The sequence below is a fragment of the Neolamprologus brichardi genome, chromosome 10, assembly GCF_056152115.1.
Source record: "Neolamprologus brichardi isolate AB-2024 chromosome 10, ASM5615211v1, whole genome shotgun sequence".
Classification (NCBI taxonomy): Eukaryota; Metazoa; Chordata; class Actinopteri; order Cichliformes; family Cichlidae; genus Neolamprologus; species Neolamprologus brichardi.
Genome location: NC_142113.1, coordinates 34,174,966 through 34,200,000, shown reverse-complemented (window position 1 = coordinate 34,200,000; position 25,035 = coordinate 34,174,966). Strand labels below are relative to the sequence as shown.

Genomic DNA, 25,035 nt, shown 5'->3' with positions numbered 1-25,035 from the left:
ATCACTGTGTACAGTGATTATTCTGCCCTCGCACTTAACCAGGCAGATAGATAACCATCATCTCATGAAGAAAAACCACTCTGTTCTTCCTTTCTGGTTGTTTATTTCCAACTGGATGCAAGGCATCCAGTTGGAAATATTTATACAGTTTAAACATTTATACAATTACAAGATGCTATTGTAACCAATACGTCTACTCACCAAAGAATGAGTGAAGCAATATGGATAACAGCAGACGAGAAATTTATTTAGGGTCTGATGGCAATTTACCATCTGTGTCCAGCACTTTAAAGGATTGATGGACTGGAGCACATACGTCCTTAACATACCCTCTTAAACATCAGCTTGACACTGATACATCAAAGGAAACTTAACCGACTCTAAGTGCAAATGTTTCAACCTGAACAACTTAAAACTTCCCTGGGATACAATGTAAATAAAGACAAGAAGAAGAAAAAAAAGAAAAAAATATTTTCATCAATAGCCACTTCTCCTAATCAGGAGACAAGTGAATATATTGTGTAATGGGTCTTTTTTCTCAGTCCTGGGGTTGTAACACCACAACCTCCTCAGTCTGTAATCAGAGAGTGTCTATTTGACAATACCCAAAATGTCTTTGGATAGTCTTTGTGAATGCAAAAAGAAAAAAACAAAACAATGGTGTTAGCTGGCCAGCAAAATAAAGATAGTGTATGGCACTGAGTGCGTGTGTGTGTGTGAGTACTTCAGTCCAAATAATCGAGGTCCGGATGGATGAATGGATGGCAGCCGCCGGTCCTTTAATGGCACCAGCGAGACAGCACAGTATTAAGGCAGCACAGTAGCGAGGCGTCTGGCAGGAGAACGAACAATAGTCTTTTTTTAAGGCTACTGCAGAAGGAGATATTCCCCGCTAGCTCACCCAAGCTTGCTCTCTGGCACAGCTACAAGCCATGTGAGCTCGTAGCCCCTCAGTGACATATGAACTTGGCTACCAACGTCCGCTTAGCATGGCGGCTAATTGTCGAGCTTGCTAGCTTATCCCCAATTAGCAGTTAGCACCTTAATAACCATTACTACACATCACATCATAGCAAACACATGATAACACATGGAATAGTATAATATACATACGAAAAAGATTTTTACCTGACAGGAGAACGAACAATAGTCTCTTTTTAAGGCTACTGCAGAAGGAGATATTCCCCGCTAGCTCACCCAAGCTTGCTCTCTGGCACAGCTACAAGCCATGTGAGCTAGAAACGGGGTAACTATGTGAGAATGCTGCTTGTAGACTACAGTTCAGCATTCGACACAATAGTGCCCCATAGACTGTTCACAAAGCTGAGGGATCTTGGACTTAACAACAGTTTGTGTGCATAGGTGCTGGACTTCCTTACTGGTAGATCGCAGGTGGTGAAGGTGGGTAAGTGTGTCTCTGACAGCATCACTACCAACACAGGAGTGCCACAGGAGTGCGTACCCTTTTCCACTACATACTCCCTCTACACCTCTTGATTGTGTGGCCACTCAAGGCTCAAACACCATCGTGACGTTTGCTGATGATGCTGTGGTGTTGGGCCTCATCTCCAACAACGATGAGACAGCCTAATGGACGAGGTGAAGAACCTGGCATCTTGGTACAGAGAAAACCACCTCCAACTGAACGTCTGCAAGACCAAGGAGCTGGTGGTGGATTTTAGTAGGAGAAAGCAGCAAGACTACAAGCCCCTGGCCATCAACGTGGAGAGGTACTATTCAAGTACCTTGGGGTTGACATCTCCTTAGACCTGACATGGACTGCTCACAGTCCAAAAGGGCTAGGCAGCGCCTGTATCACCTGAGACAACTGAGAAAGTTTGGAGTCTCTCCAGGGATCCTTAGGACTTTCTATTCGGGCGATGTGGAGAGCATCCTCACACAGAACTTTACATCCTGGTATGGGAACAGCTGTGTTCAGGGCGAAAAGCCCTTCAGAGAGTGATCTGTGTGGCAGAACACTGCTACAGGTCTGCTCTCCCTTCCCTACAGGACATCTACAACAGGAGATGTAGGTCCAGAACAGCTCGGATTTTTAAGGACTTGTCCAGGACTCCTACAAATAATCCAGCACATTACACCATGGTGTAAGATGCTAGCAGGCAGGGTGTACATTTGAATTTTTTTAACCAAGTAACTCATGAGATGCCAACATCAGGCAGAATGAGCATAAGCTTCAGAAATAACAAGGGCTATGAGAAGAGCTAGGAAAAAGTGTGGAGGGAAAAGGCAACGGTGGTCCCTGTGGTAATCAGAACCCAGTGACCCCCAAACTGGGGTAATTGCTCCAGATTTCAGGAACAACATCCAAAACATCTAAGATACCACATAGGACCCTGATTCTCACAGACCTCTGGTAAAGGCCCCAACTTTGAAGGAAAAAAGACTATATATATGTGTATATGCAGGCCAGCCGACAGATCTGGGTGGGCCCGGGACAACGCTGTCAGCTCAGTTTCTATTATTCTCTTTGGTTTTTGCAATTGCTGCAGATCACTGAGGTAAGGAGTTGCCTTGTCATATAAGGCTTTAAAAACAATTACAATCACATTTGCATTATCCTCTATTCACCTGTTGTGTCATCCACTATTGTTTTTGGTTTTTACAATAAACTTAGTTTACCATTTATTGAAACCTGCCTGGCATAACTTTTGAGTCCACACAATTCTGTCCTTCACAATAATACCTGTCTAGTGATCACAATGGTTGGTAGTAGTTGATTGGTTTACATTTTTGCATTTTTTCTATTATTTATTCATTCCTGCATTTAATTAATTTTGCTACTGCTTATATTTTGTCTACATTTCAACTCAACAAATATCAGTTAGGAAATTGCATTTCTAATTAAGCAAGTAATGTGTGGATTCATCTCTACTCAGCAATCATTAATATATTACACAGATCCTGACATTTGAGGTCCCCACTTTGACCATGCCCATACCCCACCCACCTACTGTCTACTGCAGCACGTCAAGATGGCGGAGTGACAGTGCAGTTTGTATGCAGAGTTTCATACATCTACAGTCTGACATTTTTATTTCAGTTATTTTTTAACGTACATATTAAACCAATTTCAGTTCAGAAATTGTATTTCTCACTTAGCAGGTAATGTGTAGAGTCATTTACTTCGTTCTCAGCAATTTACACATATCTTGACATTTGAGGTCCCCACCTTGACCATGCCCATCCCCCCACATAGATGGCCGAGTGACGTTGTACTTTGTTTTAACACACCAATGACCCGTCAGTGTCCGGTGCGGTATGTGTAAGAATCAGCGGAGTTAATCTGGTGTGCGCCTCGTCCCAAATCAAGCGCTCCTTTTGTGATCACCACACCTGCTCTCCTTTGGCGCAAAGACAGACGACAGACATGCTTCAGACAGCAAGCACGTGCGATATACGGAGTACAGCTAGCGGTGCAGCATTAACCAGAATGGTAAGTTTTGACTTATGTCACATTATAATATTGTGCTTTTGGGTTAATTTGTGTCGCGTTTGCACATTATATTAACACACAAAGTGTCGTGTGCAGCTGTAACTTAATGGTATGACTTGATGGTTAGCTAATGTTAGCTAACAACGATGCTAACTGAGTTGCTGTTAAATCTTGGTCTGCCTATGCTTTTGTCAAGTAAAATAAGTTTAAAACGGTGTAACAATTGGCTGTAAAAATACTACGGACTGTGGTGATTTTTATTTTAATGCATCTATAGTATTTTCAAAATGAATTTCTGTTATTGGTACTTAGTTGCTACGAAATACTTTGCTTCAACACAGTGTTACATTACACAATCTACACCGTTACAGTAAACTGTTCAAACCAAACCATCAAAATATACTGTTTTATTGTCTTGATATTTCAATTTATACTAAAACTGCAATGGTGTTACGGCTGTAGTTGATCCGCGATCCCTTTATATCGCTCTGCACAGATGCGCGTATATGCACGGATTAATTCAAAATTGTAAAGCTTCAGCATCATACATCGTGTTTTAGTGGAACGACTACTATTTAAAGTAGATTTAATGTTTCTCTACCTCGTCTTAGAGCTGCAGTGAAAAGATACCATGTAGAAGGGTTATCACGTGAACGGCGCATAACCGTGACCGTCATGGTCAGCGGAGGAACGTGAGCTGCCTCGCGCATTATTTGATAGTAGGTGATCGGTGCACAGGTGATGAGGGACAAACCAGCTTGTATTTAATTAGCACATGAAAAGAGCAGTGAGTGAAATTAGCGGATGTGAGAATATAGTTGAGATTTCTGCTCTGTCCTCTGTCTGTGACCGAGGGCAGGGTTCAGCACGCGCACGCAGAGCGGGCAGCAGGCACAGAGAGAGCGTAGGTGAGCTGAGACTTTAGTTTGTGGGACCTGACGTGTTACTGCGCACACGACAAAGGTTAAAAAAATTAAAAAGGTATTTAATAAAACGCTTCTTAAGGAGACATGCTGTCAGAATAATGATAACGCTGCGTCTGCATTCACCTACGTCACCAAGCTCGTTAACCACAACAAGCTTGTTTGTAAATTGTTAGGAACACGCTAAAACGAAAACCGACTGTATGTACATCTGTACTGCATCTATAATTTACTACACACTTTAAAATTGAGCTGGTTCTGGTCACTGTGTCTGACAACAGCTCTTAGACCAGGGGTGGGCAATTCCAGGCCTCGAGGGCTGGTGTCCTGCAGGTTTTAGATCTCACCTTGGGTCAACACACCTGAATCACATGATTAGTTTGTTACCAGGCCTCTGGAGAACTACAGGACATGTTGAAGAGCTAATTAGCCATTTAAATCAGCTGTGTTGGTTCAAGGACACATCTAAAACCTGCAGGGACACCGGCCCTTGAGGCCTGGAGTTGCCCACCCCTGTCTTAGACAATGAGAGCAGTCCCTCCCTCTGCCAGGTGTAGCATCCCTGCTCAGCCATATAAGAATGGTAATATATCACAGGACCACCCGTTCAAAACATCAACCTTGTATGTAAGGGAAAGAAGACGAAGCTATTGCTGTATTTTTTGATGATCTGTTACATCCCTCAAAATTCTAATAAATCACCATAGAAATTGTAGTGAAATATTTTCTGTCATTGTCCTGCTTTAATCATACATCAGAATTTAAGTTAGTAGCTTTGTCACTTGACTGTATATTGGCAATGACTGTACTTTCATAAAGATTTCACAGACAGGGAAATATTAGGAAATGTTGTGGGTAATGATAACCACCATGACAGGCTATGATGTCACAAAGTAACATACATCAATATACTGCCAAATTGTACAACTGGAGCTCACTGAAGTACAGTGAAATTTGATTATGTTGGTCCTTAAAGTTTGACTAACTGTTTCACTTGTGCTGATAGGAGGATGGCCCAAGCTTTGCATCTACCAATGGCAGTGCTGAATGCACAGGTAAGAAAGCTCTGTGTTACCCTACATTTTGCTTTTTTTCTTCATTGTTGTTAAAACTGTAAATTGGCTTCTGTCATTTTACATTTTACAATTGGTTCCAAACCTGAATATATCAAATAAATGCAGTTAAAATTCTCATTGGGGTAGAACTGCAAATCACCAGAGAAATGAAAAGCTACAATTCAGATGTGTCTTCAGCAGATACTCTGCTGTCACTGTAGGTAAATAACATGAAATAATCATAATTGTTTTTTGTTAGAAATAATTTTATTTGGTGTAAATAGAGGTTGTGCAACAACTATTCTTTTCCAATAAATTCAGCCTTTCAAGTGTTTAGGCTATTTTAAGGCAAAACTCAATATATTGTAAATTAAACACATTGCTCAAAGACCGTCTCAACTTGCTATTGTTAGTTCATCTTGAACCAAGTCAATATTTTTAATTTTGCAGTTGCTGATGGGACAGATGCCTTTAACCCTGCACACAAGAAAGAGGTAGGATATGCCATCTTCTTTTGGTTCTTAAATGGACCAGTAAACCAGCTGTGCACTTAAACAGCTGTGATAGACATTGCACATTGTTAACGCTGACGTACTCACTTTACATTATTATTTAAGGAGCAGTTTAGGGTTGTTTGAGTTCTCATCTACACCTTACACATTATATAGCTGTCAAGCCAATATTGCAATTAATAATCCATTAATATTGAAATTTCCACTATTCATTCAGTGTACATCATGCTAGAATGACTCTAAGAATGATTGCTGAAAATATCACATGCACACATTGTTTTTGCCGTTGAAAATAAACATTCTGGGATTGTTTGATGTGTAATATGTTCAGTTCGTTCAGCTTAAAGTAAAGGTTAGACTGCAGTGTGTTCAGACAGTTAAATTGGTAGAAGGATTTTAAGTAGGCAAACTCCTCCAGTTTGGACCTCAATATAAAAGGTAGTAAATTAGTTTATGCACTGCAGATACATATTCATGTTTTCTGATGTGATAAATATTCTTAGTATTTGTTTTAATGATTGTTTCCATATATTTTATTTATGTCAATATATGTACATCTTGTGATGTGAGAGCTAAGTGGAATCAAATCAAATTGTGGCCTTGATTTTTATGTTTTTTCTTAATTTTAATAAAAAAAATTACAAATGTCAGCCACATTAAAATGTTTGAGGACACCGTAAAAACAAATCATTCATTGTAATACAGTTGTTTATAATTAAATACAAGGTATGATTAGGCCTTGTCTCAGCAGTAAGGCTTCTTTTCGCACCTAGGCTGTTTGCTGTTTGTCATTCCCTCTTTGTTCTGTCTTTTGTCTCTCCACTACTATCTAATAAAGCAAAAAACAATAAAACAAAGGTTTTGATTTATTTCTTTGTTTGCAGGTTAAAAGTCGTGGCTTGCCTCGCCTCGAGAAACTCAGGAGACATCATAGTGTATGTGAGGAACGCTACGAGAGGGCACAAAGTAAAAGGTTAAACGACCAGAGGGAGAGGACCTTGTTTCTACACCGTAGCCTCAATACGAAGGTTAGTTGTAGTACTTCTTCTTTTGGATCCTCCTTTAAGGGGTCGCCACAGCGGATCATCTGCCTCCATCTCACTCTATCCCTAACATCCTGCTGTCACACGCTCTCTTGACTTGTTAGCACATCTCCATTTCTGTCTTTAATCACCCGAACCTGCTGCGCATCCTTTTCTTTTTTTTTTTTTTTTTTTTTTTTTTTTTTTATAACGTGCTACATTTTAATGTACAGGATGCTGATGAGTAAGAAATTACATTGATGATGAGCTAGAATGCAGTATATTGCCTTTAATAGAGGATAATGGTGTGATGCCATGATGGGGAGGAATGATCTGAAATGCAAAACCTATGAAGCTTTGTTAAAACTCAACAGAGGATGCAAACATAAGCAGAAGAGGATGCAGTGTGTGCACACTTACACACACAAACAGAGGAGGCAAAAGTGCAGAAGTACAGATACCTGGGGTAAAAATACTTCAGTAAAATTACTTAAGCAACTTTTATAATCAAATAAAAGTGAAATTGTACAGGCTCTGAAATGTAGTCAAAATAAGACATTAAAAATCTCCTTAAAGGACAATTCTACTAAATATTGTTTTCAAAGGTAACTGAATGTTGTGTAAAACAATATTGCACATATAATAAAAATGTTACACTGTAAATTCTAACTCTGATTAATCTACTTACTTTTCACAATCAGTGAAATCATAGAGGGTGACTTTGCCTCCTCAACTAAACAGTAAAATGTAGGTTTTTGTTAGTGTAAAGGATGTGATTGCCTGACCTGCTGCTCTTTGTGGATTTATATTCAACAAGATGTTAACAGTTTCACAGGCTACAATGTTTATACTATATTTACATTAGACAGTATAAAGCTAATTAATCTAAGCATCATCAGCTTATTTTTTTTTTTTTTTTTTGCCTGTCCCATTTGGTTCTTTAGCCGTCAGAATTGTTGTCTGAAGACCAACAAGGATACCCAATGGATTTATTTTGCCAAATGGATCATCATGGCATTGCCGTATTGGTCCATTTGATCAACCTTTGTTTTTATTATTTATTTTATTTTATTTTCAGTTGTTACAGACGGGACAGACATGAGTGAAGGATAGGAAAGGGAGAAAGAAAGAGGAAGGAAAAGAAAAACAGAAGGGGAGAGGGACAGTGAGAAAGGGGGGGAAAAAAAATATCTCCGGGATCACCTGTTGAGAGAAAAAGAGTAGAAAACAAGCAAAAAAACAAAACAAAACAAAGCAACATACTATAGACAACACCATCGCATTAATCTAGCTAAGTGTAAACAGCAGTAAATACTAAATATTGAATGTTGTTGTGCAGCACGCAGGACAGACAGCGCACAATGTGCTTTGAAGTAGCAGCCAAGAAAGGTGTGATTCAAGTCTACGAACAGCGAACACCTGTGTGCACACCTGTGTGGATCGGCGCACTTGTATTCAAATGGTTTCCCCATGTAATGGTCTGCAAGAGGATGTAGAGAGCCATAGCCCTGTCCCCCAGGGCATGAAGCGCATCCTTTCCAGCTCAATCTCCGTCTAGCCAATCAGTACAAGTCCTTCCTTCAATCCTCACATACAACTCACTATAAGCCTTTTTCTTCATCTTTGCCACCTCTCTCTTGGCTGTACTCCCAATGCTCATGTCTACTTCCTTAATCTCTCTGACTATCACACTTTTTCTTTGCTAACCTCTTCATTTGGACATTTTCCTGTACTTCACAATACCATCAGGTTTCCTGTCATCTTTTCTCTGTCTAGAGGATACCCCAAGCGCTTTCTTAGCCGTTGCCCTCCCACTTCAGCTGTACTTTCCAAGTCATCTGGTAACTCTTCCATACTGCCCAACGCCTGTCTCAGCTCCGTCATGAACAACCGTCTTCCTTCCTCATTTTCCACCATTTAATTTTTGCCTCTGCCTTCACTTGCTTCTTTGTTGTTACGTCCAACTTCATCCTACAGACTGCCATATGATGCCGCTTAGCTACATTCTCCCCTGACACCACCTTACAGTCTCTCTTTTGGCAAAATCCACCAACATTTGTCTTTCTGCATTTCTATCCTTAACACAATACCTAACCAACAACTCCTCATCACCTCTGTTTTCTTCAACTACATGTCCATTGAAATCTACTCCAATCACCAGTCTCTCATTCCTAGTAAAACTCTCTACCACTTCATCTCACTCACTCCAGAACTCCTCTTTCTCGTCTACCTGACTTCCAACCTGTGGGACATACACACTGACAACATTCAACATAGCCTCTCTCTTCAGCTCTACCACACTACTCGCATACTCTTCCTTCAGGATTATCCCTACTCCATTTCTCTTCCTATGAACACCCTAGTAGAACTGCTTGAATCCACCTCCAATGCTCCTGGCCTTGCTTCTCTTGCACCTGGTCTCCTGCACACACAGTTAATCTACCTTCCTTCTTTCCATCATGACTGCCAGCTCTCTGATATGTGTACTTATTGATTTAGGTATATTACATCTTGCAGTAGTATAGCTTAGATGTGCTACACTGAGTCACACAGAAGATGATTTTCATACGCTACAGTATGATTTTATTGCTTCACTTGCTTAGGTTGAGAAAGGTGATCATAGCAGTGTATTGTGGTGACAGCTTGTCAGACTGCTGATAATAAAATCTGCAGTTAAGTGCTTTATGTACAGTGCAGAAGCACAACGAGAAAGTAGTATTATGATAACTCAACATGCTAAACAGTGTAATACTCAGAAAGGTCTTTCCACCCTGCCGGAAAGTGTGAGCCTTTCACAATGACAAAAACAAACAAACCCTTGTTTAGAGTTTATATTTTGCTGGCCAAATCAAAACTGTGGCCCATCTTATCTGAAATTGACAACAATTGTGATATTGCTAGAGCAACTGCTGCAAAAATGCATTAAGACACATATTTACAAATCTGTGTTGTAGCAATAATTATTCTGTAATTTATATTAATCTGTAATTGTTATTTGTATCTTTTTCTGTTTACTTTTCAGATGGAACAGCAGTTGTCCAGTGACAGCGACAGTTCCATTATCATTAAACCCACTTCAGCTGATTCTGACATGGATACAAGTGTACCTGAGCTCAGAAGGACAGACAGTGTTATTGTAAGTTTATTCGTACAACTCCACTACAGATCTCAGATTTTTGTGCACAGAGCACAAAGTGAATAGACGGTAACCGTCAAATTTAAAACTAACAACTAAGTCTTGTGAAAAAATATAATAATAATAATAACTACCTCCTGTACAATCATGTCACCTTCTTGGATTACGAGCACGCCTTGATAGAACGACTGTAAGCTTGAGACAAGGGGTTTCTCATTTATCAATATTGTCAGGGACACTGATGTTTAATGTCTTTTCTAGTGTCTGAAGTTCAGAGGCTTTAGTGCTTCAAGTTCACAAAGGTTTTCAAGGTGTTACAGTAATAACAGTAGCTTAAATTCAATTAGCATTGCATTTGCATAGGTAGTAATGTATGATTGCATTTAGTTAGCAATAAAAGATTTTAAGGAATAGCTTAAAGTACGTAATGACTTTTGTGATCAACTTTATATTCTGTATGTTCTCATAAAAGGTGATACATGTTATTTTTAAGCCTACGTATATTTTATCTGTGACACATTTTAAGTCTCTTTTGTGTAGTGAGGCAACAGGATTCTTCATTGTGATAGGATCATTTGGATCATTATTTCTTGTGAGGTGGTTCCAAAATGCCCATTTTATTGTTTATGCGCTATGACTAAAATTTATTTCTTTGAATTTGACAAAAGGAGCTCAACAAATGGCTGTCATGCTTTTGTCACCTACTAATTAAGCATTTGTCAGTCTCATCCCCTGACAATCCTAAAATGCAATGCACTGCTAAAATCTTCAGTTTACCTGGAACACAGTTGATACTTGAGTAGATACTATTCTACCTTAGAAACATAAAAAATGTTCTTCAAAGGTAATTGATCCAGGTAAAAATTATATCATATATTTAAATAAAGAAAATCAATTTCTATAAACATTAGTGTATATATACAAAAAGAAAACGAAGTTCAGCAATTTCCTAGAAACAGTGTTAGCTTAGAGATTACATTGTCCCAGATGTTTAAAACTAACCTAAGTGACTGTTAATGAGTGTGACATCACAGCTGTATTAACAGTCTTTGGGTAATGACAGCATATCCAGACAAAGCCACCCAGGGTTGTTTGGTAAATGTGATGCAGCAGAGGAAAGATTACTTAATGACTAGTTCAAATTAAATTGTGACATGTGTGGTACCGTAAATGGTATTAATACAACTGTCAATACCAGTACAGCTGTTACAACTACTACTGTACTACCTCTGGTCTTTAAATGCTTGTGTGAGTGGAAAAATTTAACTATTTTCTTTCTTTCTTTCTTTTTTTTTTTTTTTTTTAAGCTTACCAGACAAATGCTTGGATGCCCATCTATATCAAGTACTGACATCAGTGAGGAAGAATATGCTCCTCAAACTGCTGAAGAAAGTGCCAGTTCTGCAGAAAGTCTCATACAACACAAAAGAAAGAAGAAAAAAGCACGGAAAACTACTTCAGGTAACTCTCAGGAAGATGTCCGACAACTGAAGAGAAGGTGTACCCGAACTCAATGCAATTCCTCAAATTCAAATGCTAAAGAATCCTCTTCGCTTGATGCAGAAGACACAAACACATCTGCTTCATTTGATGACACCAGAGAGTCCTCTTCACATGATTGTTCTGATGTGACGGTTATGACACTAAAGAAGAAGAAACATGGTGGCAGATTGTACAACAAAAAGTTCTACTGCAAGTTTTGCGGTAAACCTTTTAGCAAGATGGCACGCCATTTGCAATCAAAACACAAAGATAAACCAGAAGTGGCAAAAGCAATGGCTTTCCCAGTAGGGTCTAAAGAACGGAAAATACAGTTGAGTTTATTAAGAAATCAAGGAAACCGTGCCCACAATAATGAGGTGATTAAAAAAGGACAAGGAATGGTGATACCTCGTCAACAATCCAGTGTACCTGTGAAAGCCAGTGATTACTTGCACTGTATTAATTGTCAGGGTTACTTCAAGAGAAGGTCACTATGGAGGCACATGCAGAGATGTCATCTCAGCAGGAAGGTCAAAGGTTTAAGGCCAGGAACATCTAGAGTCCAGGCTACGTGTAAATATGCAGAGCCAGTCCCAGACAGTGTCAATGCACAATTTTGGAAATTGGTACAAGTCATGCATGATGATGAGATAACAAATGTTGTCCGCAAAGAGAGTTGCATACTGAAATTTGGGGAGCATCTTTTCAATAAGCATGGACATGATGTCACTAAACACGACTATATCAGACAGAAGATGCGTGAGACAGGGCGACTGGTGCTCCAAGGACAGAAAAATGGCAAGTTGAAAATGGTGTCTGATTTCTTTGTACCAGGTAATTTCCCTCATGTTATTGCAGCAGTGAAAAATGTTGCTGGCTTGAATGAGGAAACGAACACATACAAAACACCATCTTTGGCACTGAAGTTAGGCCACAATCTCAAGAAAATAGCAGATGTTCTTGAATGTGAAGCAATGATCGCTGGTGATGAGAATACTATTCGCAATGTAAAGGTGTTCAAGCAAATCTGTGACACTAAATGGAGTGAGTGCATATCTTCAAAGGCTCTCCGAAATCTGAGTGAGGCAAAATGGAATACTCCACAACTTCTTCCCTTTGCTGAAGATGTGAAGAAGATGCACCAGTATCTCAACATACAACGGACGGAGTGCCATACAAAGCTCAAGGAAGAACCAAATAAGAAGCACTGGGCGGAACTTGCAAAAATCACATTGTGTGAAGTGATTATCTTCAACCGTAGAAGAGAAGGAGAGGTTTCCAAAATGATTCTTAATGCGTTCACATTGAGAGACACTTCATTGACTCATCCAGATGTTGAATTGGCTTTAACTGACCTGGAAAAGAAGCTTTGTAGGCACTTCCAACGAATAGAGATAAAAGGCAAACGTGGAAGAAAAGTCCCCATACTCCTTACACCTGATATGATGACATCAATGGATTTGCTCGTTAACACTCGCCGAAATTGTGAAGTATTAGATGAAAATCCTTTCATGTTTGCGAGACCGAAAGCACTTACTCACATCAGAGGGTCAGATGTTGTTCGACAGATCGCGCAGAGCTGTGGAGCAAAACAACCAGAAGCGTTGTCCTCTACTAAATTAAGGAAGCACATGGCCACCATGTCCAAGATCCTTAACTTAAAAGACAATGAAATGGATAATCTGGCAGACTTCCTTGGCCATGATATTCGAGTGCATCGCGAATATTACAGACTGCCTGAAGGGACGTTACAGCTGGCCAAGATAAGCAAAGTCCTTATGGCCATGGAACGAGGACAGCTATCAGATTTCAAAGGAAGAAATCTTGACGAAATAAACATTGATCCACAAGGTAAAAAATGTGTTAATAAATTGTGTATTTAAAATCGAAGTATTTCAAAAATCATGCAGTATTATGCTGATGTAGTAGTAGCAGTAGCTAAGACTGTGCGTCCGTAAGCACGGTGGATGATAAGTTCTGTTCTTCCACACGGTCTACAAATGTTTTATTACTCATGAAAGCCTCAAATAGGAGACTGAAAAGGGCTCATTTGTAAAAAGCCTGTTCAGGTCATGTGTGAAATGAAACCCACCTGGTGGATACATTTGTGTTCTACCAACTTTCTGCAGACTGAAGAAACTCTCTGGCAGTAATAAAACACTTTAACCTAACAAGAAGTCCAATTGATGCAGTTTCTAGAAAACTTTATCTGGATGACTGACAACCTTCAGACAAATACGTATACATGTATACAGAGCTTTAACTACAGCTATCCTCCTCTCCCTATCCCCTATTGTGTGATACTTCTTAACATTGCTTAGGAGCAGTCTTAATGTTTTTTTCCAAATGGTTGCTGTGTTTCCCAGAGAACGTAGCTGTTGACAGTGATGCATCAAACAGTGAAGATGAGGATAACACGAATGTGACAGATGCTGCGTCATCTGCTGAGTCATCTGCTGCGTCATCTGCTGCGTCATCTGCTGCGTCATCTGCTGCGTCATCTGCTGCGTCACCCGCTGCGTCACCCGCTGCGTCACCCGCTGCGTCACCCGCTGCGTCACCCGCTGCGTCACCCGCTGCGTCACCCGCTGCGTCACCCGCTGCGTCACCCGCTGCGTCACCTGCTGCGTCATCTGCTGCGTCATCTGCTGCTTCACTCTTATCGACAAAATCTTCAGGTATGTTGCTAACTTGTGGATTACTCTGCTGTTGCTAAAGTATTACCATTAACATAAGGGCTATTACAGGTTAAGAACAAGAAAAAGATACCAGATGTAGGTTGCAGTCATATCATGGATTCACGCTATAACTTGTCAGTCTCTGTCACAAATGCAGCTGTGGAGGTAATGTCAGTCACATCATCACACCGGTGATGTCGGAACAGAGAACACATTATTGCAGTGCAGAACTGGATGACCAGCCCTTGTCCCATTAGTAATAGAAGATGTTGTGTTTTATCTTTAGTGTTTTAGTGTGTTTTCACACAGTCACAACACCCAGAGTGCTTCATTTACAGCAACTATGTTCATAGTTAATCTGCCAGTTGTGTTCTTTAAGTAAACTAACTAGTAAACTAGTAAGTAATTGAGAGGGAAGTTCTATTGACTGTCTCTTCTCACTGATAGTTTTATTTTTTTAAATTTATTTCCCACACTCTGTTCAAAAACGTAAAACATCATGTTACAACAATGTTTGACAAATTATTTATTTAAACATCAATTAATTCTTTCATAGGTTGTTTACAGTTAAATCGCTGCAATGCATTATGGGCATTTCTTGTACTTATACTTGAGGAATACCAACAAGTACAAAGTATAGACCAAATGTACCTATAGCTTTTGATATACTTGTTGACATACTCCAAGTATCACATCTGGTCATAAGGGGAGTCATGTGATTACACACCAACTTGATGCTCTTCTTTTTGAATAACACGGTTACTGTCTACTTTATTCAGGGGCATCACAAACCACAAGAAGGAAGTGGACTGAAGCAGAAATAAAGGCTGTGGAGAAGACTCTAATGGAGTACATCAGCTCTGGAAAGGTTCCTGGGAAGGCAGAGTGTCTCAAATGTATTGAGACTTCACCATTAGCATTGAAAGAGAGACGTTGGGAGGGAGTTAAGTTTTACGTGAAAAACCGAATTGATGCTTTAAAGCGAGAGTCAGTGAAAAGAAGGTAAGAAGCTAATGTCAAACAAATGGAACATAAACAGCTTCAGTTACCGTTTAAAATTTTCTCATGTTTAGAGAAAAAAAAAGACAATTGTTACGGTGCTGGGTCGGGGACCCAGTGTTCTTTGTTATTATTGTGGGCTCATGTTTTGGTCCTTTTGCTCCTTGTGTTATGCTGTGACCCCTCTGTTCTGTGTCCTGTCATCCCTGCCTGTGGGCTCCCTCTGTTCCAGTTTAGTCATGTCCCTGTGTTAAGCCCATGTCTCTCAGTCTGTGTCTTCGCATTTGTGTGTTTTTTGTTTTACTTTGAAGTTCTGTGCCTCATGTGGATGTGTCTTGCTTTGCCCTCGTCTTTGTGATTTGTATCAGCTGTGTTCCTCGTGTGTTCTGACGCTCCTTGTTATTCCCCTGTGTATTATGTCGGCGTCTCCCTCAGTTCCGTGTCACATCGTACCCTCACCCTGCTGTGTTTCCACCCGTGTATCCTGCCTGCTTTTTCCTCAGTTTGTATTCTCAGTTTAAGTTAGTTTGTGTTCAGCAATAAAGCTGCTTTTTCGGCTCACTTTCATCTCCGTGAGTCTGCATTTTGGGTCCACCATTTCCTGCCCGTCTACACACAGCCATGACAGCAATGGTACATTAGTATTGAAAAGATTGTTTTCTTTGCTGTTCAGGTTAACTTTGAGCAGGGAGAGTTCTTTTTTAATACTGTATATCTAAAAGATGAGTTGGAAAGGTAAGCTCTTTAGTTGAAACATTTTTTTTTTTTATTGAAAGCAGAGGCCAGTGCACAAATTTTCCAGTGAACAAATGCAAGGGGTAATGACAAAATAACAAAAACAATATAAAACTCAATAAATAAAAATATGTAGCAGAAACCATTCTCTGAAATCCAACCAGCACTTGAAAGCTTTTTCATTATACCAGCTTTGAATACTCTGGTTGTAAATTCCTATAAATAGACCCTCTAACTGTAAACGTGCAATAGTGTCACCTGGTGGTGGTTTGTGAAAAGACATAAAAGCTGTGTCCCCACCAGGTAGAAAAACCTGACAAAAATTGGATTTTGTAAATTTAACAAATTGTGGTACCAAAATAGATGTTTGATCCCTAAAAAAATTAAGAGTTCAAATAATGCCTTAATAATGCCTCTATTACATTTAGAAATGTTGTGTCCCCACGCGTAACCTCCTAGATGGAAGTCCCCACGTGGCTGGAAAAACGTGTATGTGTGTGTGTGTGTGTGTGTGAGAGTGTGTGTGTGAGTGTGTGTGTGTGTGTGTGTGTGTGTGTGTGTGAGTGTGTGTGTGTGTGTGTGTGAGTGTGTGTGTGTGTGAGTGTGTGTGAGAGTGTGTGTGTGTGTGTGTGTGTGTGTGTGTGTGTGTGTGTGAGAGTGTGTGTGTGTGTGTGTGTGTGTGTGTGTGTGTGTGTGTGAGAGAGTGTGTGTGTGTGTGTGTGTGTGGCTCATCTGGCTCAGTGATGAGTTGAACATGTCTGTGGAGACATCGGCCAGCTGGTCAGTGCGGTCTCTCAGCACGCGACCTGGGATGTTGTCTGGTCCAGCAGCAGTGAGAGATCTCGTCACGCTGCGGGCAGAGAGACGGTCTGGTCGGTGGTGGGGGGCGTGGCTTGTTCAGGGCAACAAACCGTGTCTCAGGAAGTGTGGCACCTCCATCACAGCTGCTTGGAGCTTGTGCTGTGTGACAGCCTGAAGGCCATGACTGTGAGACTCTTTGTGTTGTGAAGCTCTGGATCTTTTGTGCACACAACTTCTTTTCTGCATGATTTGAAAATGATAAATTGAAGATTTCATTGGAGATGTTCAGTGTTTTCATTTGAGTCTTTTTCAGATCAGCTGATCAGAGCGTGGCTGAAACTTTATGTATAAATAGCTGTGCACGAGAAAATGCTAACTTCCTGGTTTGAGACCGGATGTGGGGTTGTACATTTCCGGTAGCTTCACTTTGTGGTCAATCGCTGCTGCGAAGATATCCTCCACAATCATGTCCCAAACTCGAAAACAGAAAGATGGCGTTAAGTTACAAAGAGAAGGTGGGAACACTCACCGCTGCTGTGGGCGATCGTGGCTCAAGAGTTGGGAGTTCGTCTTGTAATCGGAAGGTTGCTGGTTTGAGCCCCGGCTCGGACAGTCTTGGTCGTTGTGTCCTTGGGCAAGACACTTCACCTACCGCCTACTGGTGACTTGTGTGGACTTGGTACAGCTAAATATCCCAGAATGCATTTCGTCCAAAACTCAAACGCGTCAATGGCGGACGAGCGGGGCTAAAAACTTTTAAATATTTCTGGGTCACAAAGTAAACTTTTAAGTTATTTTCAGGCGAGAATGTAGCTGTGTGAACTTCAAATATCTGCTCAGTTTATCAACATATATATTTCCAAACGCGCTCCGATGGACGGGGGCAGACTGCAGACAGCAAAGGCCTCCATCAGCACGTTTCGTGTGACGGAACAAGTGAAAAAAAGGAGCATCAGGGCTGAGTGCAGACCTGCTGTTATTGACCAGCCCTAAACCTCGTGTGCGTCACGTACAGACGGGGGTTCGACTCCCCGACAGGCAGCTGTGCAGGTTTGAATCGATCAGTGAGAGACACGTCTCACATGAACGATCCCTCTGTGTCACATCTACGTCGTAACTCAGTGACCAGAACACATTTCAGACCCAGACGTGAACCCGGCGCGGACCTGAGGAACGTAACAACAAGTCAGGCCGTCACGACCGTGGAGGATGTTTCCTGATGTGAGCTGAGACGAGTTCTCACAGAAGTCTAAATCAAGCTTTACAAGACGAGCCGTCATCAAAATGATGAAACAATAAATAAAAATGTAACCGTACACAAACCAGTCAGTGCTGCACAAACAGCACAAATATCAACTTTACTACAAAGAATCTCAGCTCGAGCAGCGAAACAGCGCCGGGGTTCCCGCTGTGGTCAAAGGTGGTACTGCAGTGTGTGAGACGCTACGACCTCCCACAGGAAGATGTTTTTATTTTAATGAAACATAAAAATGAAACAAATTATTTCCTTTTTTCATTTCTGGAGGCTGAAAAAATCTTTAAAATATGTGTCATGAGTCCAGCTGCAGATATTTCTTACAGCGGGCGGCTGGACTGTCAGAGATGACAAAGGGAAGTGAAAGCGTCCAGGGTGTAGTCACAGGAAACAGCCTCCATCAGCTGCTGCAAACAGGAAACCATGGTGACGGCTGCTCTCCAGCCACACAACAAACTGCTCTGTGGTGATGCTGATGGTGTTCCCCCCTCACATGTGTAGAAACTGACCCTCAGATCTCAGGTTGCATCACTCACAGTCACATCCTGGTAACAATGCTGTCATGGCCGACATCACTGGTCCATTCAAACTGCCGCAGTTTACCTCCAAGCCCCGCCCACCGCGTGGAATCATCATATCTGTAAAAGGTGACGAGAGAACACGAGCTGCATGTTATTGATGATAAATAAACCAGAAACATTTCAGTGAGTTATTATTTTAGTTCAGATAAAAACATCATCAGGTGATAAAACAATGAAACAAACACTGAGTAACTACAGTCATGTGATCATAAATCATCACATATGATCTGTAGACAGAGAGCTGCTCTCTGATTGGTCCCTGCCTGCTGTGTGTGGTGCTGCTTTTTACGCGTCCCTTCATTTCTTGCAGCGTGCAGCTGCTCTGAGGCTCATTCGGCTCCGTCATGAAGCTCAGGCTGCTGCTCGCTCTGCTCTCAGGTAACTGCTGCCTCTCTTTCTCTGAAACTCTGTAAACACAGAAACTTTAGCCGCTCTGATGTCACTGCTGCGTTCTTCTTCTGCACATTTGTAGCTTTAAACTGAGTTTGGATGATGAGTCTGGTTCAGGCTGCAGCGAGAAAAGACGAGGAGCTGCTGTGGTTTCTTACTCGTGACAGGGCTGAGTCTCTAGAGACGTGCAGAGGTCTGAGGACCAGCTGCTGGTGTTGTAACAGCTGGAACGCGGGCTCGTTCCCGCTGACCTCCTGCAGGGTTACAGGCTGAGGTCAGCGAGGGTCAGAGTTCAGGTCAGAGGTGACCTCTCCGACAGTCTGACCTGATCTCAGCAGTTTGGATCTGATGTAACAAAGTTTTCCTGTGTTTCTGTTTCCAGTCTGTGAATGTGACAGCGTGGAGGTCAAAGGTCACACAGGTCAGGACGTCACTCTGCCCTGTAAATATGACAAGAAATATTACGGCGCTCTGTCAGCGTGCTGGCAGCGAGGAGAAATATCATACAGTCGCTGCTCCAATCAGCTGATCTCCACAGATGGACTCAGAGTGGAAACCAGAGCTTCCAGCAGGTACGAGCTGCTGGGCCGACTGGAGGACGGAGACGTCTCTCTGACCATCATGAACCTCACAGAGGGAGACGCTGGACGATACGGCTGCAGGGTGGAGATACCCGGCTGGTTCAACGATGACAAACATCACTTTGACCTGAGCGTCGCCACAGGTGAGTCTGCAGGTTTGACCGAGCTCACGCGTCGTCAGCGCCTCTCTGAGGACGACAGCGGCTCTGAGAAACATCTGTGAGATCCAGATGTTGATTCAAAGCTGCTCTGATGCTCGTTGTGTTCATGTCGTGTCACTGATCTGTTTCAGACGCTCCCACGGCCCGCACGACGGACACGCCCACAGAGCCGACATCATCCTCTCAGGCTGAAGGTGACGACAGCGCCGCCACGAATCTGTTCGATGTAGCGACAGAATCTGAAAACAGGAAAAATGAGAAATTCAAATGAACAGTCAGGAGGCTCTGAGGTGTCGTCAAGGTGACGATGAGCCTCAGAGACCAGCAGCTTCTGTGTCAGAGGAAGTTTAAAGTTTTCAGTTAACTTTATTGGACACTTGAACATCGACGACACCTCAGTGTTTGTGTCTCGTGGGTTTCTACAGTCAGACGTGTCAGGGTCAAATGAGAGCGTTATGACATCATCCTGCTGCTGACACGCTGTCCTAAAAATGTCTGCTTTCACGTCCCGCAGGTCATGTGACCTCCACAGAAAGCCCCCTGACGTCCTCCTCCAGCGTGGAGCGCAGCCACGAGGTGAGAAAACGAACGAACGCTGTGAAACGTGAGACATGTGACGCCACCGCCACGCTGATTCAGTCATAAAAGGACTCGACAGTGCAGCCTCGCTGTGATTGATCGATATCAGCAGATACCATCAACGATCAGAAAGAAGGAAATGGACAGGAAGTGAAACAGGAAGTAAAACCAGACCAAAAACCACCAAAATCTGCTGTTTATAGACCCTGATGATGATGATGATGATGAAGATGATGATGATGATGAAGTCAGATTATGCTTTGAACCCTCGGCTGAGCTGATGTCTCGCTCTGACATCAGTCTGATCACTGATTGGCTGTTTCAGTGTTTGTGCAGACCGCGGCCTCGCTGTGACGCTGATGTCGTGTTTTTCAGGGTTCGCAGACGATGGCGCCTCTGATCGCCGTCCTGCTGGTCTCAGTGTTTCTGCTCGCGCTCGCTGGACTCGTCGTCGCCGGTGAGTACGAGAATGAACCCGTCTGTTCTCACGGCGACCGTGGTCGGTGTGGCGGCGGGTTCCTAATCCCGCCCTGAGCGTCAGTGATGCAGGAAACATTTATTAGTTTGAACTGTGATTTTATTCTGTGACGCACGGCGAGCTCCTCATCACGTCGTTTGTGTCTCTGCAGCGAGAAGACTGAAGCGGCTCGTCAGCACGTGAGTGGACTTCCTGTTTTCTGAACCCTGAGTCAGGTTTGACCTTCGTGGGGTCTCGGCTCGCGGGCCTTCGGCGCGCTGCGATCACCTCGGCAGCGTCTTCTCACGACTGAGCGCGCTCAGACTGAAACTCACAGATAAAGAAAACCACAAACCACGCGGACGATTTCAAACGAAGGCGAGCTGAACGCGAGGTTTCAGGTGGCGAGATGCTGATGACTCAGACCTGCTGAGAGCGCGTTAAAGCGCAGCACGCAGGCCCACGGGCCCAGATGTGTCCACATCTGCAGCCCGGGTCAGCCCGCGGCGCCGTCACAGCGCCGTGGGCTGACCCGGCGGAGGGTCACGGCCGAGGCTGTGTGCAGTGGGCTGGCGGCCATGTTTCAGCGCAGTCACAGGGTCGCGGCAGAAAGAGGAAGTCGAGGATGTTTGATGCACGTGTGACAGTCGTGAACGTGACCAGATGACAGGAAACAGGAAGTTGAGGTTGTGGTCGTGCAGTCATAAAAACGTTAAATAAACTTTAAATACGTCTAAGTGAGGCAGGTGGAGCGCACAGCTGTGCACATCTGCAGAACACCTGAGATCATCGTTCATCATCGTTTCCATAGCAACGCTCTTCACATCTCCTGGGGTCAGCGTGACGTACGACCAGCTCCACCCGTGACTCCGCTGCAGACTCCGCCCACCAACCGCGAGGGTTTCGGTTCCCTGCAGCTCGGCTTACCAGAAGCTGCGAGCGAGGAGAGGAAGCTCTGAGGTTTACACGCTGCCTCCTCATCCTCGCCGAGCGCCCCGCGCTGAAATGTCACAGCCTGAATTAGAGGGTCACATGACCGCGCAGCCTGAAGCGCGGCGTAACCAGCGGACTCTGTGACCTTTCAGAGTCTGCTGGGACTCGTTTTAAAGTTTGAGGCTTTTACTTTGGAAAATCAAACTGATGATGAAGCAGGAAATGGATCCACGCAGCAGAAATATAAACGATCATCGTCGACGGCGTCACGTCAGGTTATGATCAAACCGACACAGTCATCGGTTACCATGGTTACTTTATGATTAGTTTTTTATACAAATTCATCTCAAAGGTTTTAAACCATGACATGCTGGAGCTTCTCCACAGGAAGTCTTTCACTGTCCACAGGAAGTCACTGTGATGATGAAACTGATGCTCTGCTGTCTCAGCCCTCAGGAGAAGGTCGGCCCGGGTCAGCAGGTCCAGTTCAGCTCCACGGCGTCCACTCTGCAGCTGCAGAGCTCCACCGTGGACAACATCTACCAGATGGAGAGCGACGGTGATGGCGGCGATGGTGGCGGCGGTGATGGTGGCGGTAGCGATGGCGGCGGCGGTGATAGAGGTAGAGGAGAAGATGGGGGAGACTATGAGTACTGCCCCTGAGGTCCCACCCACCCGCCTGGAGGCGGGATGATAACAGGAAGCAGGAGCGTATTTTAGGAAGATGGCTTTGCTCTCACGCTTTGCTTTGAAAGCGTCCAATCAGAGAGCTCCAGGTGTGCTCCCATGTGACTAACAGCACCTTCAGATGGGAGGTTCTGTAGGCAGCAGGTGTAGTTGCTGCCAACAGATGTAGCGAGCTTTTATTCTGATAGGTTGTTTTTCAGAGTTAACCTATAAGAATCCAGTGACACAGGTGACCCCGCCCCTTTAGACGCCAACGAACGTTCCCTGTAAAGTTTTAAAGTTTCGTTTGATGTCTTGTCATGTGACAAGCGAGGGACTCGTGACAACACGTCCTGACACGTGACCTGAAGCCGTCAAGGTCATGTGACATGCTTGTCACACGGCACCAATCATCTGTTTCTTATTGATCTGTTTCCTGTTGTTGTTTAAACAATAAAAGCATGAAAAATGAGTGAAATCGTTCAGATTTGGCTCTGTCAGTCTGTCCTCACACGGCGAGTCGCGTCCTGATCTCTGAAGCTCCGCGCTGGAGCCAATCAGACGAAGCACGTCACGGATGGGCGAAGCTCCTCGTGATGTAAAGATGGTCAGTTTTCTGCAGCAGCTTGTTGACGGTGCCTCAGCTCTGAGTTTCACAGCATGGACATCAGAGCGACGTCAACTTTCTAAATATGGAAAACATTTCTCGTGTGTCTCCTCTGTGACATCACTGACAGTGGGAGGGGCTATTTTTAATTAAGCTTCAGTGATGTGAGTATAAAATGTATTTATAGAGCAAGTTCACAGATAAAAATCACAAAGATCAGACAAGTTAAAATTAATTAAAAGCCGTTTGTATAAAAATGTCAGTAGAGTTGAGACAGTGTAAAGACAATGGCGGAGAGTCCCACAGCCTCGGTGAAAAGCTCCCCACGTGTTTTAAACCTGGTACATGGGACCACCAGTAACCTCTGACCTTTGACCTGAAGACCTGAGTGCTCGAGATGAAGCACGAGGTTTCAACAGGTCAGAGATGTACTGGAGCTTCACCGTGCAGAGCTCTAAAAGGTACGACTAAAATTTTAAAATGAACCCTAAAATTTACCCAATGAAGAGAAGCTGAAACTGGAGCAATGTGTGACCTCAAAAGTCTCGCTGCTGCAGTCTGTAAAGACTGAAGGGATCCAGAGCTGGTTTGTTGAGACACGTAAAGAGACCGTTACAATCATCCAAACGAGAAGAGAGAAAAGCACGAATCATCTCAAGGTCTGCCTTTGACACCAGTCTGAGTTTAGAAATGTTTCAGATGATAAAAACTGTTCAAGTTGTTTAGAGTTTCTCCAGAGACATTGAACCGTCAAATATAACAGCTAAGTTTCTGAGACTCGACAGACATGAAGGGTCTAAAAAACTGAGAGCATGTGATCAGGTGCAATAATCAAAGTTTCTGTTTGATCTGCATTTAACTGGAGGAAACTGTCATTGTTTGATCTCAGACAGAGAATTATTTAAACAAGACAATTTGTAAAACTCAGACGCTTTGAAAGAACAGTACAACTGAATGTCATCAGCATAGAGATGATCAGAAATATTATTGTAACGTCTGATAATGTGGCCTAGAGGGAGGAGATACAGCAAAAAGAGAATCGGACCTAAAACAGATCCTTGAGGTGCCCGAGAAGACAGAACTGATGTTCCCGACAGCACATGATTCATACAGTAAAGATCTCTCAGAGATGCAACATAAACCATTTAAAACAACACCAGGAATCCCAAACAAGTCCTTCAGCCTGTTTATCAGGATGCTGTGATCAACAGAATCAAAAGCAGAGCTGAGATCCAGCAGAACCAGGACGGTGTACTGGTTCTGCTGCCATCAGAGTCGCCACACGCTGTCAGCAAAGCGGCTTCAGTGTAAATGTGCAGAACATTGTTCTTCTCCAAAAAGTTGTTCAGTTGTTCTGCAACTGTTTTTCCAAGATCTTTGACTCCAACGGTCATTTTGATGTTGGCCTGTAACTGCTTGGAAGGGTCCACATTTGGTTTCTTTAATGTTGGTTCAACAATAGCTTGTTTAAAATAGCTGAGAACTGAGCCAGTATGAAGAGAAGTATTAATTATTTCCAGAATACAGAGGTCAGTAGGGTCAAACACAATAATGAAAAATGATGGAGGACGTACATGAAGGTGGCTTCAAGTCAGTTTCATCTGACCAAGCAGACACTGACGTCCTGTAAGGTGACAGGAGTAACAGAGGAGCAGGTATCAGTGTCAGTGTGATGCTGAGAGGATGATGGAGATATATTAGCCCTGACAGCAGCGACCTTATTAACAGAATAGTTTAAAAAGTCACTACAATCAGATTTAGTACAGACTGGTACATGAGGAATATCAGACAATGTTTTTAACTGTATCAAACAATACTCTGGATTTTTCTTTTTTGAAGCTGTTAGATTAGCAAAATATTCAGTTTTTATAATCTCGTTAAGTGAGGAAAGTGATTCCTTGAGATGGACCCTATGGACCTCAAGTTTGGAAGCCTTAAACAATCCTTTATTTAAAGGTAATAAAGGTAAAGGTAAGGTGTTAAATAATCACTTTCAACAGTACAGAGTCTGCTAATTTAATTGTTTTA

General features: G+C 42.7%; 2 protein-coding genes across 2 annotated transcripts in view; both read left to right on the top strand.

Moving 5' to 3' along the window:
- LOC148101040 (uncharacterized) overlaps positions 1-16,717 on the top strand; it is an 18,405-nt gene extending 1,688 nt beyond the window's left edge. Inside the window, exons 1-8 of the mRNA XM_087847574.1 lie at positions 1-3,454; positions 5,384-5,432; positions 5,883-5,926; positions 6,829-6,972; positions 9,989-10,102; positions 11,410-13,435; positions 13,951-14,262; positions 15,042-16,717. The exon at positions 1-3,454 is cut by the window's left edge and continues 1,688 nt beyond it. Coding sequence (XP_087703700.1) covers positions 3,389-3,454; positions 5,384-5,432; positions 5,883-5,926; positions 6,829-6,972; positions 9,989-10,102; positions 11,410-13,435; positions 13,951-14,262; positions 15,042-15,268 — 2,982 coding nt within the window. The 5' untranslated portion in view covers positions 1-3,388 and the 3' untranslated portion in view covers positions 15,269-16,717. The remainder of the gene's footprint in view (positions 3,455-5,383; positions 5,433-5,882; positions 5,927-6,828; positions 6,973-9,988; positions 10,103-11,409; positions 13,436-13,950; positions 14,263-15,041) is intronic.
- Positions 16,718-18,977: 2,260 nt separating this feature from the next.
- Positions 18,978-22,397, top strand: LOC148101039 (uncharacterized). The gene is made up of 7 exons (XM_087847641.1): positions 18,978-19,011; positions 19,406-19,747; positions 19,897-19,959; positions 20,280-20,341; positions 20,720-20,801; positions 20,974-21,001; positions 22,184-22,397. The coding sequence occupies exons 1-7, from the start codon at positions 18,978-18,980 to the stop codon at positions 22,395-22,397; spliced, it is 825 nt and encodes a 274-aa protein (XP_087703767.1).
- Positions 22,398-25,035: the final 2,638 nt, after the last annotated feature.

Bases quoted from the DNA above. Each gene is read 5' to 3' on its own strand.
- LOC148101039 (XM_087847641.1), top strand. From the start codon at position 18,978: ATGAAGCTCAGGCTGCTGCTCGCTCTGCTCTCAG. The intron at 20,342-20,719 runs GTGAGAAAACGA...CGTGTTTTTCAG, and splicing joins GCGTGGAGCGCAGCCACGAG to GGTTCGCAGACGATGGCGCC. The intron at 21,002-22,183 runs GTGAGTGGACTT...CTGCTGTCTCAG, and splicing joins CTGAAGCGGCTCGTCAGCAC to CCCTCAGGAGAAGGTCGGCC.